At 42.2% G+C, this 17,280-nt stretch overlaps 2 protein-coding genes and 1 pseudogene across 3 annotated transcripts in view; 2 read left to right on the top strand and 1 right to left on the bottom strand.

Moving 5' to 3' along the window:
- The window catches only part of LOC110980569 (ATP-binding cassette sub-family C member 4-like), a 33,218-nt gene extending 20,029 nt beyond the window's left edge, over positions 1 to 13,189 (top strand). For both annotated transcript variants that reach the window (XM_022237385.2, XM_087142642.1), the window contains 16 exons: positions 2,061 to 2,242; positions 3,010 to 3,106; positions 3,650 to 3,838; positions 4,243 to 4,380; positions 5,033 to 5,110; positions 5,231 to 5,435; positions 5,766 to 5,845; positions 6,898 to 7,048; positions 7,483 to 7,713; positions 8,095 to 8,201; positions 8,468 to 8,659; positions 9,198 to 9,353; positions 10,175 to 10,264; positions 10,660 to 10,832; positions 11,182 to 11,287; positions 11,610 to 13,189. In XM_022237385.2, the coding sequence (XP_022093077.2) occupies positions 2,061 to 2,242; positions 3,010 to 3,106; positions 3,650 to 3,838; positions 4,243 to 4,380; positions 5,033 to 5,110; positions 5,231 to 5,435; positions 5,766 to 5,845; positions 6,898 to 7,048; positions 7,483 to 7,713; positions 8,095 to 8,201; positions 8,468 to 8,659; positions 9,198 to 9,353; positions 10,175 to 10,264; positions 10,660 to 10,832; positions 11,182 to 11,287; positions 11,610 to 11,810 (2,376 nt within the window). In that variant the 3' untranslated portion in view covers positions 11,811 to 13,189. The remainder of the gene's footprint in view (positions 1 to 2,060; positions 2,243 to 3,009; positions 3,107 to 3,649; positions 3,839 to 4,242; positions 4,381 to 5,032; positions 5,111 to 5,230; positions 5,436 to 5,765; positions 5,846 to 6,897; positions 7,049 to 7,482; positions 7,714 to 8,094; positions 8,202 to 8,467; positions 8,660 to 9,197; positions 9,354 to 10,174; positions 10,265 to 10,659; positions 10,833 to 11,181; positions 11,288 to 11,609) is intronic.
- On the bottom strand, positions 24 to 1,227 carry LOC147797699 (uncharacterized; annotated as a pseudogene).
- A 2,234-nt stretch (positions 13,190 to 15,423) lies between the features above and the next one.
- Positions 15,424 to 17,280, top strand: part of LOC110980571 (monocarboxylate transporter 12-like) — a 29,272-nt gene continuing 27,415 nt past the window's right edge. Inside the window, exon 1 of the mRNA XM_022237390.2 lies at positions 15,424 to 15,737. The gene's annotated coding sequence lies outside the window, so the exon portion shown is untranslated. The remainder of the gene's footprint in view (positions 15,738 to 17,280) is intronic.

Raw genomic sequence — 17,280 nt, 5'->3', positions numbered from 1 at the left:
CAACGTGTCTGGGATGGCACTGGCTAGGCGGTCTGAAGTGTGGAGGGTATGGTGATTGTTATTGATTGTTTTGCTGAGGGGAGGAAGACAAGGATGAAAGGTGTTGACCAAGGTAACCCTTGGGATGGTTTCTTCACGGGGAACTTCTCCTTGAGTGCAAGACCTCTAGGGGCGGAGTAGGCCCAATTGACAGAGCGTTGAACCCAGTGATAGCTGTGAAACCTTGCAATCAAATTCCTTTTCAGTTCCTGTGTATGGCAGGAGAATTCTGCATCATTAGAACACGTGCATCTAAGTCTGGGTGCTTGGTTGTATGCAATACGAGTGTTGCAGTGTCTAGGTCGACAGTTGCATGTGTGAAGATACTGATGGGTATCATTGGGCTTGGAATTCAGGTCAGTAGTCACAGGTTGTTCTCTTTCCAGATACTGACATCGAGAAAGTTTGCCTGATAAAGGGAATTTATTGTCCTGTGGAAAGAGTTGATACGTTTAATGAAGATGTCAAGATGGCCACTGTCACTGGTCCAGATGAAAAATACACCATCTCCAACAGATCCAAGGGCGGTGTGGTGCTGAAGTAAGCATACGCTCTTCAGGGTTCCCCGGGGAAGAGGTAAGCGGGTGCCCATAGCTCTGCCATGTACCTGTAGATAGTGTTTGCCCATGCAGGAGAAATTGTTCTTGGTTAGTACAAGTCTCATAAGCGTCGCCACATCACTGATGGGGGAGTTATGTGTCCGCTCTTCACGAGAGCAGAGCAGCAGGCACGAATACCTTCTCCTTGTGGAATGTTAGTATTGAGGGACAATTCACCAAAGTTCCCAATGATGAGTGTACCGGGAATCGGGTTCCTGATGTTTTCTATCTTTCTTAGGAAGTTTGGCATATCGTGGATATATGACGGGATCTGTGGAACGAGGGGTATCAGTGTCAATAAAGAATGAAATGTGTTCAGTGGGCGATCCATTTACAGAAACGATGGGCCTCCCTGGATGCCCTGCCGTATGGGTCTTTGGGAGTAGGTACAACCTAGCAGTTCTACAAAAAAATAGGGGACAGAAAACTTGTGAACTTTCTGAGATAGTTGGTCATTTGGGAGCATATCATTCAGTACCTGCTGAATCTGTTGTGAGAATGTTCCTGTGTGGTCAGAATCGATGGGCATATAGTTCGCATGATTGTTGAAGTGGCGATGGGCTTCATTAATGTATTGCTGTCGGTTCATGATTACCACGGCTGACCCTTTATTTGCCGGCTTGATGATGATGTCAGTGCAGGAGCTCAGGGAGTTAAGTACTGAACGCTGGAGAAATTGTCATGAGGACTATGACGAAAATGATCAGGGCTATTCATTTGTGCATGAACAGCCTGTGCATAGGTCTCAAGGGCCGATGCACGACTAGAAATGTGGATGTACCCAGGTGTTTTTTACACGGAGGGGCTCCCTGTCGTATCCTGCAAAAGTATTTAGTTAGATTTTGGCTGAGTTCAAAATCGTTTACTGTGGGGGAGTGGGACAGAGATTGAGACTCTTACAGGGAAGTTTCTGTTCAGCGTCAGTTACAGGCGTTGAAGAAGGTTGACTGCAGTGCTGGAGGTGGTTGTTGGTAAAGGTTTGGGCTTTGGCTGCCTGAAACGTTTTTGCGTACGTTGTTGTTTGGCCAAAACCCCACTTATCTGCTTGTTCCTCATGAAGAACACAATCTAGGCTACACTGACTACAGTGACCTAAAAGGGAAATCGCAAAATATATATGAGAAAATTTTACCCCTCTGCAAACTAAAAAGATTCAATTGAAGTTAATTTAACTCACCCCAGAATGAACAAATGGAGCCTGAGCTGTAAGGTTTGTTAGGATTTGTTTTCTCTTATTAAGGTCGAAATTTTAAATAGATTCAAAAAATGACAAAAAGTTGGTTGCTGCATCTCTTCAATTTCAAATTGATTTATTGTAGTCCTTTTTATTCTTTCGTTATTATAGAAGGCTTAATGTTTACCTCAGTACTTATGATACAATGCATTTGATAGACAGTGTATTAATGAATCTTGTATCTAAAGGATGTTGAGCTGCTACCTCATGGAGATCAGACACTGGTCGGTGAGCGTGGTGTGACCCTTAGTGGAGGTCAGAGGGCAAGGGTCAGCTTAGCAAGGGCCCTGTACAGCGAAGCTGATGTTTATCTCCTGGATGATCCGCTTAGCGCAGTGGATCCGACAGTTGGAAGACACCTCTTTGAAACGTAAATTGCCTGTAGGATTACATATCTTTCTTTACGTCTTGACTCGATTTAAGCCAAGAGCCGTGTATGAATTTTGCCAGCATACGAGTGACTTTTCAGGCGCGTGGTGGGGCAAGCAAAACACCTAGTCTACCGTTTCGTCCTATTCGGGTTGACTTTGAGTACAGAACGGTCAGACCAAGAATACGCTCCTTCTAGATTGAGAGGACGGTCTTGCTGATGTACTTATGTCGTTTCAGCACAAGTAACATGTTCGAAAGCACGTTCGAACTTGTTTGCGCTCTCTAGCTCAAAATAATGTACAGGACCCAAAGCAAAAGTGGACTGACCACATTGGATCGCTACGTTTGCCGCCATCAAGCGTCTTAATCAAGTCCCCCATTTATGGAGACAAATTGCATCTGGTGTGTGTTGTACAGCCGGTTGAATGCATACAGTAGGGCACTAAGTGAATCAAATGACAATTGAGTTTGTTAAAATAATTTATGACATTGTTCGCCAGGTAGTGGAGACTCCTACATTCTCAGAAGATATGGGATGCATCCCAATTGGATTGGGATGCAGTTTTTATTTTCATCCTTGTCAGCAGCAGTGAGACGCATTGAAAAAACACTAGTATACCAGTAAATGCATCGGCCTGCTAGCAGTTATCCACCTTGCATGGCAATAGCGAGTTTTGTGCAGTTAAATCAGCCTCTCCAGTCATGCAAATTCCTCTTCCAGATCGTCTATCTTGGGGTTAAGGATGTTTTTTACTTGAATTAAAGGTGCATTCTTCATCAGATGAGAGACAGGGCTCGAATCCTCGTCACTCACCAGCTACAGTTCCTGGACAAAGCCGATAAGATTCTCATTCTGAAACAGGTACATTGTAAAAACTTCCGAGTCATGTTGTCTGGGTCCTGTATGTATGGACTAACCTTTTTTTCTGGGATTAATTCGAAAATCGGCAAACAACCTGAAAAAAAAACAAAGTTACCCAGACGCGTGTTATTTAAGAGGAGAAAAAAGTTTCAGTCCCATCACATCCCGTGAAACCTAAATCTTTAATTTTTTAATTGCTTTTTCGATTAACATACCTTCCGTTATTTTTAGACCTTTTGGGAGTTTTGAAATTTCTGTATGATTAAAATTGGATTAAGTGCAGCTGATAGTCTAAGGTAGAATCCGAAACAGGTTCAAGAACCACGACTTCTGCTATTGTCCGTGTGACTCCAAAGGCTGAGACCTAGCATTAGACAAGAGATTAGGATGCAGCTTCAGATTGATTTTACCTTAAGAACAGTTTGGTTGCACATCTGTAAATTTCGTCATTAGATGTCAAAGTTAAAGGATTTTCAAAATGTACGCCTGTGATATTTGCGAGAAATTCTGCTTGTTTGTTGTGTGTGTCACATAATTTGACAGGGCAGTACAGCTGGTTATGGGACCTACCGCCAGCTACAGGAGGAAGGAGTGGACTTCGCGACTTTCCTGAAGAAGCAATCTGAGGACGTTGATTACGCTGGAGAAAAGCAGATGGTCCTCAAACAGCACACACGTGAAAGAAACATATCAACTCACGACAATGCTTCGTTTTCTCCTGTCCAGGATGAGGTGGTCCTATACCTAGTTTGGAAGAGGCAAAATGTGCCGAAACATGGTTCCATAAATATGGCTTTTGTATGTGTGTATTAGTGTGTAAACGCCTTCAATCGTGGACCTATAACAATAGGGTCCACAGTTGCCGAAGAGTCCACGGTTGAAAAACGTGTACAAAACGTATGGGAGGTCTTCCGGAAAAGTTGAAGTATGAACGAAAGAGGAACAATAGGGAGTCCAAGATTGAAGGCGTTTACACACTTGTGTGTGTGGAGTGTACATGAAAATAGAAACGGTGGTAATGAAATACTATTTGCGTCTTATTTTTATCCCTACTGTTGTTTTCTCTCTAGAAATCATTTTTTTCATCTTTCTCATTCTTTCCCTGTGCCTTTTGCTCCCTCAATGTACCGTGATAGGTGGAGACACCCATCAACATCAGTCCAGAAGAGAAAGCGGTGGGTATTGTTGATTGGAAGGTGTACATCCGGTACATTCGGGCAGCAGCAGGATTATTCTTCTTGTTCGTCTGGGTGATTGTCGCAGTCGGTGGGCAGGTAAGCTAGCACCACTGACTACATAGATGGAATCCAGTGATAGTTGGGAGAACCGCAACTTGCAGCTGCGTGTGTGCCTTAAGCGCAATAATTTCCACTTGAATTATCAACAGCTGTATTGGTTTTGGAGTTTTCTCTCAAGTGCAAGCTTGTTGGTAGCGACTTGAGCGTAAAGCATGGATTAATTGCTCGAATTGCGTGCTCAGAACTGGCCCAGTGCGGGAATAAGAGAGGGCGCAATTTCCTATCACCGAAGGTTCCTTTGGTGGGAACTGCACTTTGTTCATTCAAGAAAGACAATGAAATCCATGAATTACGTATGTGTCGTGCAACCTGCAATAAAACGAACGCTCCACACCAGCTTTTCAACTGATAAAGGGGTGTTTCTGCTCAAGGCGGATAGTCTGAGCTTATCACAAATGGATAGCCAAGGTAACAATTATTGGAACAATGTTCAGGGCTGTTAATCCAAAAACCAACACAGGAGTGGTCCTTTCACCCCCTCCTCCGAAAAAAATGCGGTAGAGTAAGCATTTCAAGCTAATGAAGATTAAATATGGACCTCTGTGGCGCCAAGCAGTCCAAACAAAATTCTTAATCAATAAACCAACAAGTGCAGTACATAAAAATCTGCTTTGCAATCCAAATGCAGGCGTTGCTGACATTTACGGACTTCTGGTTGGCTACGTGGGCCTACGAGGAAGAGAAGGATTTAGCCGTCAGAAATCAGGTTTGTTAAAAAAAAGGCCAGATTACCGTTGGAAAGGAACTTCTAAGACTTTAGTGGTGTGATCTTGTCTCTGTCTAAATTGTAACCAGTTTCCTGAAATTCGTTATTCTCCACCCACAGGATAACCAGAATGATACCACATTCGACCAACAGCCGCACTACATCAGGATTTACGCCATCTTGTGTGGAGGATCAACGCTTGTTGTGTTCGTCCGTAGCTTTCTATTCTTCCATTTGTTTGTGAGTGCCTCTAAGGCCCTTCACAACCAAGTGTTTGCTGATGTCATCAGAGCACCCATGCAGTTCTTCGATAAAAATCCAGTGGGTGAGTCCTGAAATCAGACTCTTGGGTGCCTGTTGAGTGATGTTTTTCAGTTGTCTTTTGGGGTGCTTGACGAGGAACTGTCCATTGATAGTGGTTTTCAGACAAGGAAGACGTGGCAAGAACCAAGATTTCTCATTATAAGGTCAATATTCTTACAGGGACTGGAGGACGGTTTTGTGCACGTGCCTCATATAAGACTCGACTTTGCCTGCTCTGTCCAATGGATCATGGCAGATATGCTTACTAATCAAACTTTTATTTCTCCTGTCAGCTGCATAAAATTCACAAAAGATATAGATGGTATACCAACAAAAATGTGTTCTATTTCAGGTCGGATTCTGAATCGCTTTTCGAAGGATATTGGCTTCATGGATGATCTCCTGCCTGCAACGTTTTCGGATTTTCTGCGGGTAGCCTAATACTTTGTCAGATTTAATAAGATTGAAAAGGGGTGTAGATCCTAACTCTAATACGTTGACAATTTTGAGACGCCAGTGGCAGCAGATAAACTGATCCTTTATGATCGCAAGATCAGAACTGACATACAGCGTATTCGACTACATCCCCCGCGCTTACCCTGGCAAGCAAGACTGTGTTCAATTTGAGACTAACGTCACGTTTTGTGCCTACTTGAGCTTGGCATAAGTAACCGACCGCTGAGCCAGTTACTCTGCTAAGTATTTGAAATGCAGTGCCACAAATGGCGGCTTACTTGAGTGATGCGAAGGGAAGGCAAGCTGTTGTCACTAGTCCAGACAGGTCATTGCATGAAGAGGCAAATTTGCTAAAGCCAAGTGAGTTATGCAAATCTGAGAACAGGTATTGTGTAAGTGTTCTTTATTTACCTTAATTCCAATTCGTTCAGAAAATTTAAATTTGCATGACGTTTTGACCCAGTTGGGCACGTCGAGAAACCCAATACCAGTTGTTTACTCTTGCGTGTTGCACATGCATAGTTTTCCCGACGAAAGTAAGAGTGGTTTTCCAATCGAACACGCTCAAAAAGGACCTGTTTTACCAAGCGTCCTAGTCTCTCTTTGATTTATCGCCAACGACCAACTCTTGTGTAGAAATTTCCTATCACGTTAGAAACTAGACAAACACCGAATCATCAGGAGAAGACAAACAACCAAAAGAAAACGAACGAGCAGACTTAGAAGACTGGAAATAAAAACACTCGACACATTCAGATTAAAACGATAGGGTGTTATAAAGGAAATGATAAAAGGGAAGGACTTACCTCAGAGTTAAGGTTTATTTGCACATTGTAATGAATTTTATCAAGAAACCTTTACATCATTACAGCAGGACGAATTGGTCTGTTGTCTCTTGTTTGTTACTTTATTTGTTTCCTATGTGTGTGTTATAACACACACATATTTAACATTATTATTATAATATTAATAACATAATAACGGTTATAACATTTTTCTTTACTGTTTCTTGTAAACTTTCCCTCCAGATTTCCTTGGATACCATAGCCTACATCATCTTGATTTCCACCTTCAATCCTTTCTGCCTCGCTTTCACCCTCCCGATTGTCATCGTGTTTTTCCTCATAAGGAGATTCTATTTAGCCTCCTCTCGAGACGTCATGAGATTAGAGGGAATAGGTGCGTCAGTAATAATTGTTGTTCAGATCGCATACCTTTGGCGGTGAAATAAGAGAAGGATTGGCTACAACACTTGTAATCATTTTTTTTTACATTGATGCGTTTGGCAGGTTTGGGAAACTATTTCAGAGAACCAAATATAATTGTAGTTTTTGCCATTTGTCTTTTCTAATGGTCAGTAAATTTGAGATGTCCCATGGAATTGTTTCAATAAAAATCTTCATTATTTGTGGTATCATCGCAAAAATTGCGTTTTTAAGTTGATTTTTTCCTGACTATTTGCCAGTGTTTTCCATGGTAGAAGTTTTGCACTGATCAAGCAGCCAATATAACTTAGTTTAGATCTATTTGATTGTAATATCATGAAATGTCTTGGTAGATACCCTGCATGAAAAGTTGTTGACTTTGAAAATTGTTTAAAAAAATGTTTGCAGCTCGCAGCCCTGTATTTTCCCACCTGTCGGTCACTCTGGCCGGTCTAAGCACGGTCCGGGCGTTCAAGGCCCAGCAGCGCTTCACTGCGGACTTTGACAGGTACCTGGACAGCCACACCCGGGCCTGGTTCCTCTTTCTGGCGACGTCACGCTGGCTCGGAGTGCAGCTGGATTTCCTCAGTTCTTTGTTCGTCTGCGGAGTTAGCTTTACTTGCATTTTGACCGCTGGTTGTAAGTTGAAGGCAAACCTGCCAGCCCCTATAATATGCAAATGTATAAGTGGATTTGTAAAGAATTTGTGTATAAGCGCATATCTATAGATATATATATATATATAGAGAGAGAGAGAGAGAGAGTATAAAGATGAATGTATGTACCTTGTTGTTGACATTTTAACTGCAAACTTGGACATTAATTTAGATGGCCTTCCTTACATTTGCATCTTATCTTTGGGGCCACAATTCATAACAAATTCATTGACAAACAGATTGCTTGCGGGATTACTAGCGCACATTAACATTTGTGTTTGTGAATTCTTTGATTCAGGCCAATTTTGTTCGTTAAGTATTACATAAATCTCCATCCAATTGATAAGATTCTGTTTGCATATAGTACTTAATCTGAACTCAGGCACTGTCGGCCTGTCGTTGACGTACGCCATCAGCCTACTGGGGGTGCTTCAATGGGCGGTTCGGCGGAGTGCAGAGTTAGAAAATCAAGTAAGTGTACTTATTATTATTTAAACAAGTTTAGGGTAACTATCACTTTAGGGATGTTGTATGTGCATAAGTACACGTCAACTCCAAAGTAATTGCTCATTAGCCTGCTTGAGATATGGTGGACACAAGGAGAGTGTTGGTCCGTACTCGTCTGAAATTTCTGTTGTTTACTGTAGACTTATTCACGTCAGTAGCGCCATCCTATTGTGTCCGTCATGCTTCAAGAGAGTTAATGGTAACACTGCGGTCTATTTATGTTTATTCAGATGACATCTGTGGAGCGAGTGTGTCAATATATTGATATCAAGCCCGAAGCTCCGTTGGAGACTGACCTTAAACCGCCTCCTGACTGGCCGCAAGATGGAGGCATTACGCTCCATGATACTTCCTTGAGATATACTCCTGACGGGCCACAAGTGCTGCAAAATATCAGCTGCTCCATCAAGCCAAGAGAAAAGGTACGGTCAGGATGACTGAGTCCGATGTCATGATGGCAATGTTCAATGGAATCAACCCATCCAATGTCCAAGAAAATTCGACCCCGTAAGAGGAAGGTAGTTGAGATGGGAATATTGAGGTTTTATGGTTTAAGCCAGACTGTATCAGGGACAGATAGAGAGATCGGGAACACATTCCAACTATGTGTAAAATTTTCAAAGTGGTGTGTGCGCAGTATTACCACGCATCACATTTTAAAAATCTCATACGAATATGCTTCGTCGATTCGATTTGCACGTGCTAGGAAAACAGTTATCTTTTAAACTGTTCAATTAGTCTGGTTTTTTGGCCACAGAGGGGCTGAAAAAGACTACAGTGCCTATACTATGCAAGTTTTCTATCAGCATGTGATGGGCGTTTCACCTATTCAGAAACATTGTTTCATATAATGCAACTTGTATCAAGCTACACCGTAGTAGAAATCGATCCGAGGTTGATAGGGTAACTGAGACTACTTTTTTTTGTAAGTAACGGATAGATCGTCGCTGTGACTTTTAGGTGGGCATCGTGGGCAGGACAGGGGCGGGTAAGAGCTCCCTGATGACAGTGTTAATGCGACTGGCCGAACCCACGGGTACCATCATGATAGACGGTGTCAACACGGCCCCGATAGGGCTGCACGACCTCCGAAAGAAGGTCTCCTTCATACCACAGGTAAAAAAAATAACTGGCAAATAAACATAAGTATTACTAAAATTTGCTCAAAAACCTCTCAACTCTTGAAACACCGATCTTCTTAGATGCACCTCAGACCCTCTCATCTTCTGAGGATGTTGAGGATGTGGACTGAGCCATTTTGGAAGATACACAGGAGGAGAAAAATGTATACCCCTTAATCACCAGCACCAACGTCTCCAGGCCAAACCAAATCTATTCAATGCTAAACTTATCATTCAGGGTGTCCCAGAAAAAAAACCCAAATCCTGAGGAAAGGAATTAATATGCCTAAACTATGAGATATGAGTTCATATGCCCCATTTTCAAGACAATGGTGTTCAGTCATGCATGACAGGAGGGATACCATCAAGGTATCATTAGAAAGAATACTGCTTCTACTTTTCGGAGATCCTTATACATTATAATCATATTTCATGATTTGGGCATATTAACCCCTTTCCTCAGGGTTTAGTTTTTTTCTGAGACACCCTGTAAATATGAACAAAGAAATTGACAGGAGTTGGATTTGAACCTGCGACCTCTGGAATACCGTACCAGTGCTCTACAAACTGAACTATCCAGCTCTACGTTGGTGGTTATTCCCATTTGTAAATATCATTGTGCGGTAGTTTCTTTCAGTATTAACTTGTTAGCACAAGAGAGGAGTGGATTAACTTTTCCTAGTTTTTTCGACAAACTATTGTGATGCGCAGTATTGAACCTTCCGGAGAGAAATGAGATCATCCGTGTACATAATATCCTTTCACTCTATGAAAACGTTTGAAAGCCTTTCACCTGTTAATTATTCATATCTCTAGGACCCACTTCTGTTCAGTGGAACACTAAGGAAAAACCTCGATCCATTTGGTGAGCACGCTGATTGGGATTTATGGAGAGCTATTGAAGAGGTGCGTAAAGTTTAATGAATTTGATAATGTTAGCTCCTGGTCAATATGATTGCATTTTATCATGGAGAATTTGCCTTTGAGTACGATCCAAAAGTTGTACCAAGAGTGCGAACTTGCGCAGGTATTGTGTCTGTGCATGCGTACTGTTACTAGCACCACCAGATACTTGGCATAATTGTCAAATTAATTTTCCCCCGAGCATCATTTATGAGTGGTGATTGGAAACAAGGAAACTCTCCGAATCTTAATCATCAAAAAACTTGAATGTCCTGATCAACAACTCTCACTCGGTGTTCATCGACACTCAACAATGCCTGTATACACTTTCACTTGAAGGTAATGCCAAATCAATCCAAACAGCCCATTTCCTGATATATCACAACAATCACAAATAGGTGGAGTTGAAGCCAGCAGTGGAAGAGCTTCCTGACAAGCTAGAGGCAGTCCTGACAGAGGGAGGCACCAACTTAAGCGTGGGTCAGAGACAGCTGCTGTGCCTGGCCAGGGCCATCCTACGTCAGAACAAGATCCTGATAGTGGACGAAGCCACGGCCAACGTGGACGTCAGGTCAGGGTGTTTGTTTCTTATGCTGTGGCAAAGCTTGAGGTGAAGCGTATCGTATAGGTCATGAAGGAACATACGCATGAGTGAGGTAGTGAGGTAGAGTAGTATCCGACAGGAGTAATGTCGTGTCCTTTGTTCTCGAATGACCTTACCGTTTCAAAATATCGAACTGGTTCATTACTATTGTCGTTATACAGTCCATGTCATGCGTGGAGTTATCCAGTCCTCAAGAAAGAAACTGCCAACATTTTGTTTTCTGCAACAGTCGATTTATTCTCAATATAATCCTTTGGTAATGTTTAATCTAGATACCTAGACTCTTATTTCCTCTTTTTTGCATGCTCAAATACAGAACTGACAGGTTGATCCAGGCTACTATCCGACAGAGGTTCAAACACTGCACGGTCCTGACCATAGCTCATCGCCTCAACACCATCATGGACTCTGACAAGGTCATGGTAAGAGGTTTCTTGTGTTGTAAATGTAATCCTCGTTAGGAACATTCTTAGACACTTCCCATAGATACACGATTTTGAGTCCACATCTTTGCCAAAAAAACCCTACATTGTGTTTAAATAACTAAGTGACTGAATTGACGACCAGAGCCGTAAGTAGAGAGTGACAGTTAGCTTGGTTGAAATTTCGTATTGAGTAGTCCTATCCGATCTGGAAAGTCTGCCCTGTCAGGGTGGAGATACAACTCACGTGCTTTGTTTTCGAATGACATGGTCTTTTTGAAATAAACAAAATGGTTCATCTCTGAACCTTGTCCCTTTGCAGGTACTTGACGCAGGGCGACTGATCGAGTTTGAAGAGCCTTACATTCTTCTCCAGAAGGAGGACGGTGCCTTCACCAGGATGGTCCAGGAGACGGGCAAGGCTGAGACAGCCGAACTCATCCAGATTGCTGCTGACAAACACGTGGAGAAAGCTGCCAACGACCCAGAAGACGTCGATGTATCAGCCTGCCTGTACCATTGAAAACGACCGCCATGATGGGCGCAAAGTGACAACATATAACTCAAAAAAGAATGATCATATTACATCTGTTTTGCGAGCTTTACATTGGTTGCCAATAAAGCAGAGGTGTAAATTTACACTTTTGTGCTTGGTTTTTAAATTTTGAATAGTAAAGCTCTAGTGTACCTTAAAGATGTCCTTAACATTAGAGTAACTAATCGAGAGTCACGCTCAATGTCAGCCGGCAAAACTCAGCTCTACCAACCAGTGGAGAGAGTTGCCAGTTTCTATAGCGATCAGGCTTCTTCATTTTGCGCACCTCGATTATGGAATAACCTGCCGGTTTCAGTGTATCAGTTTCAATCGTATGATGGTTTTAAAAGGCGTCTGAAAACCCTCCTTTTTAATGAGTATGTTAACCAATTTTAATTCTTATAAATGGGTCATTAGGGAGAGATTTTGTGGTAAGTTTTCTGGCCTTAGAGAGACATCGGTCATTAGGAAGACGTCTCCCTAATGCCCCATCTACCAGAAGGAGGTCGAATTTTAACGTCCAAATTTTGAGAGATGATCGATTAGGGTCTAAATTGAAAACATGCAAAGTTTCGTTCAGATCAGATTAGGGAATATTTAATTATGGGACAGTAAAGTTTGTACACGTGCGGAAACAGGTAATAGGTTGCGGACTGCGGATTGCGGATTATTTAATAAGTGTTCTTTTAAAATTGTATTTTGTTTTATTCTTTTGTAACTCTTGTATAAAATAAGAAAATTGCAATTGTGTAAACATAGTCATTATATAAGCTAAAGAAGTAGTAGGAAATAGCCGGTTCTGTGTCATATTGAATTTTTGTTTTCCTACGCGACCCTAAAAACTCATTCTTTCTCTCCTAAACTGGAGACGTTGCTTTGGGGCCCACCCCAGTCTCTAAAACTCGCGGCTGTACCGCGTCGCTTTGCTAAGAACCCAAGCCCCCGGAGCGCAGTCTCGAGTTTTAAAAAGGTGGTCGGTCTGGAGACCAGGAGCCAGAAGGGACGCAGCAGAATTTTCCATTGCAATGTCTTTTGCTGCCACAGCTAAATCATGTTGACGGTGGCCATCATTGTGTGTGCAGCTAGATAGGTGTATGAGACGGAGAAGGCTTTTGGGCTTGAAGATTGAGTTGGACTAAAAATAAGTATGTGATTTATAGGTTAGAGAAGGAGAGAAAAGTAAACATTCTATCGTTTGAGGAGCTGGTTTAGGCGTGTTTCAAGAAAAAACAAGTGAACATTTCGATTTGGTTGCTTTTACCGTACTCTGCAATTTAACGAACACCATTTTAATTCCATTTTTTCACCTCTGGGATTACACCAAGTACACAGTGTAATGAATAAATGTCGGTTTGGGGCAAAACCAATCCCTAAAGGTTCGTGTCACACTCATTTACGCACTTCTTCCACGAGTGTATTTCTTTCACAAACTGGGGGCACTTGTTTGATATGGTAAATAGTCCTCTAGCTGAGATTCCCATCAAAGCTGTTCACACTTCGAAACCGCTGCACAGTTTCTTGAAGTAGAAGAGATTGGATAAAGTGGATTATGGTGCAGATGCAGCCAACGGTGTTAAATGAATACTCCTTTTAGAGGAAAAGACCAACATAACTGTTGAATTAAACTGGACTTCATTCAGGAATGGATTGAACAACTTTGTTAAAGTACTGCAAGGAAAATCAGGCCATGATGGTTGTAAACTCATATTTTGCCGCTCACCAGGGAGAAAAGGTTCTTTTGGTTTGCGCTAATCTTGCAATCAGTGTGATTGGTTTCAAGCTATAGGCAGATATACTGGACTGGACTCCATCGTGTTCATGTGGATGCTGTGGCATCTTCTGACAACCCGAAGAAGTTCTGGCAGTTGATGTTCTGGGTAGAAATAATTCCGGTGTCCAGCACCGGTCCTCAGGGTCAAGGAGAACGTCAAGGCATTGACAAATCAATTCATTAGCATCTTTACCAGAGAGGAGTCGTTGCTGCTCCCATATTTGCCAAATTACCCAGTACCGGTCCTCAGGGACAAGGAGAAAGCCAAGGCTTTAACAAATCAATTCATTAGCATCTTTACCAGACAGGAGGCGTCGCTGCCTCCATATTTGCCAAATTACCCAGTACCGGTCCTCAGGGACAAGGAGAAAGCCAAGGCTTTAACAAATCAATTCATTAGCATCTTTACCAGACAGGAGGCGTCGCTGCCTCCATATTTGCCCGGTATAAACGTTTGTGGGAGGTTTTCTAAAATTCAATGCATGTCTCCAAAGGAGCTCGATCGGACAAGATAATAAACAGAACACTCCAGGTGGAATTGCCTCTAACTCCTGCGCATGTTTTCAAACAATCTTAGTGCGCAGCTGCCGGCATATTGGACCAAAGCCACTATAATCCAGTAAATTGCAGATCAGTGTACCTGGCGTCAATGTGTTGCAATCCACATGAGCATAGTGAAAGGTGAAGCGTTGGTGAAGCGTCTGGACCAGCATCAAATTCTAATCAAAATCAGCATGCCTATCGTAGAAGGCGTTCATGAAAGACTCGTGCTTTACTGACCTCCAATTACCGTGCCTCCATCGTAACAATGGTTTCACTACCAATGCAGCCGTGCAGGATTTTCCGGCGGTGTACCTCACCAGAAACTCCTTCATAGCATCAACTTGCACGACATTAGAGACAAATTAAAAACTGGTAGGCTGCAATTCTTACAAACTGGACGTAGAGAGTTGCTGTCAATATGACGCAGCATGTTTACCAAGGCAACAATTGAAATTTTTACACGAGTTCTAAATGGCCAAGTACGTCACATTTTACATTCGTTTGGCCACACTTAATTTAATATACGGTTCGGCAGCATGCATGGAATCGTTATAAAACTGCCACGAGTCTGCAATTTGGAATATTCATTGTTTGAGACAAGTCACAGTGACTCTTCTACTGGATGGCCGTGGTTTAAGGTACTTCTGAAAAGAATTACCAGTAATCTTCTACTGCGTAGTCACGATGTTTAACATGACACACTTGTGCGTTGCGTTCACCCCATGAGCGACTTTGACGGAAACGCAACGCTAAGCATTAGTGTTTACTCGCTTAAGGAAAGGATGTGCACAGTAAGATACTTAATGGGGGCGTGGTATTGGTAATCCCCGATGTAAAAAAAGTTGAGAGGCACATCTCCCCAACCACACCCCTGATATCCGCCAAAGGTTCACATATACTCCATGCACTTCTTGTGAACGTATATTGCTTAATTTAAAATGAAATAACTGTTGCGTAGCGCAAATTCTCATACCCTTTTTACGCATGCAAATTACCCTCGAAATCGCTCATGTGCAGTTCATAGTGTGACGCCTAGTATTTAGATACAGGGCCAAGTTTTATCATCGACTATTATCGACACATAAACAGGTCGATTTTACTTGGTAATCAGCGCACAAAATGTACTTTGGGTACAAGGTAAAATCAACCAATGGTTGACTAGCTATCGAAGATCGCGCTTAGCCAGGCCAATGTAGGAATTGTCTGATGGCGTCAACAAAATCAAGCTACCGTCGTAATCCTGCCATGTAAATATTTAAAACACTCATACACACGAGCTAGACTGGGTGTACACGTATGAACGTTAGTGTGCTGTGTGCAGGCGTGGCATACGTAGTGTAGACTTTTGCACAAAAGAAATCCTCGTTATGTAGGGTATGATGGTGTTGTGTGGACTCGCACACGTCCACACATGTTTCCCTCTCCCTGAAAAAATAGTTTCTGGGGTATTTTGGGGTCAAGGTTATCCGTGGCAGTCCAGGAAATCATCATCAAAGATCCAGCTCGAAGGAGTTATCCTAGTGGAGAAAAAGGAGCATTTTCCTCAAGTTTCCTTAACCACCGGAGAACAAAGGAATGTCCACACTTTGTATGGAAAACAGGTATGACGGGGTGCGGTTGACATACCCAGCACTATAACTAATCGGAACCGATGCTAAGCAAAAAAAGCTTGTCGCTTGGTACATTTGATTGTACCTTGGCTGCAACTGGCTGCTGTTTTAGGGAACTGAAGCCCTCTAATACGCAAAATTGTCACAGTGCATATATACAAGGCTAGACCATGCAAGTGTTTAGAGTACCATATGCCTTTGCGTTGAGAACTGTGAGAAGATGCATATTGATAACAAAAGTCAGCATGTGGGGAGAAGGCGTCTTCTTTTTATGGTGTTACCTGCAGAACCAAATTTTCACTACACCCTCTGCTAATGTTCAGGAGTTAACGTGCAAGAAGTCAATAATCTCCGTCAAAACCATGAAATGATCAGACGAGCAGTAAGGGACGTGTTACGAGGATGTCAGATGTGCATTAGCAGAAATGGTAGCCATGTGGAGGAATTAGCACATTAAACTGATGAGGTAAGTAGCGAAAACAAAGCAGATAACATTGATTTAGGTACATTCCTTGTTTTCAAGAATGCGTTCTTAAAGCAAAGGCATTTGGTATTCTGCACACTAGCATGGTCTAACCTTGTTATTCACATATGCAAACTTGTCACTGCTGATTTCAATATACCCTTAGCATCGGTCTAGTTTGTCCACTCATCTGTACCAATAGCATCACAAGCTGTATACCATTGCAAAGAGGGAATTCTGCCCTTTCTAGAGATATATTTCTATTTCCCACATATAAAGTAGTTTTGCTATTACAGTAATTTGTATCTCGGTATATTTCTTATGTGGACACCCTGTAGGTCCATTTTTTACGACCACTTGTCCATCTCGTGCCACCGCAAGCTGGAGCTTTATCCCTCGTTTAAGACCGGCCATGACAGGCTAATGACTACTGGAAATGGCTAGCTATACTCTCTTATGTATTATGCTAATGAAGTCAACTTCATCACATTTACCACTGATTTTATTGCCCACAAGTCCTGCATTTTTATTAGAACGGTGAGACTCGTGTTTCGTCGATACTTTAAACAATAGATTGCATTTCCATGAGCAATGTGTGTGTGCTCGTATACTGCCAAATGACAGAGCTGCAGACTTGACTGGACTCGAGTCGGATATGATTAGCTATTTTGTGACTCTTGACTTGACTTGTAACTATCAGGTTTTGACTTGTGATTCGACTTGGACTTGAACTTTTTGACTTATTATCCACACAAAGCAGAAAACTACTCGTTCGAGTCCAATTTAGGTTTAAATTAGGCCTGTCAACTTTCACTGTAATAATACTTCGAACGGCTTGCAATTTCTACTTCAGTCTTTTCTGCCAAAGGCCATGTCTAAATCACTTGACTTGACTTGACTTCACTTGACTTGACTGGCCTGAAATCACACATCGTGCGACTTGGTATAGTGATTTTTTTTGGCTTTTTAGACCAAATTAACTCATGGATTGATTTCACATGATCTGTGATCACTGGACCCAATGATGTTTTACTTGGCTTAGATTTTTTAAAAAGTGATTTGTTGCTAACT

This window comes from Acanthaster planci, linkage group LG10, assembly GCF_054643075.1.
Source record: "Acanthaster planci isolate LZ-2023a linkage group LG10, COTS_SCS, whole genome shotgun sequence".
Taxonomy (NCBI): Eukaryota; Metazoa; Echinodermata; class Asteroidea; order Valvatida; family Acanthasteridae; genus Acanthaster; species Acanthaster planci.
The sequence above is the reverse complement of the archived record's forward strand: the minus strand, read 5'-3'. Positions and strand labels throughout refer to the sequence as shown.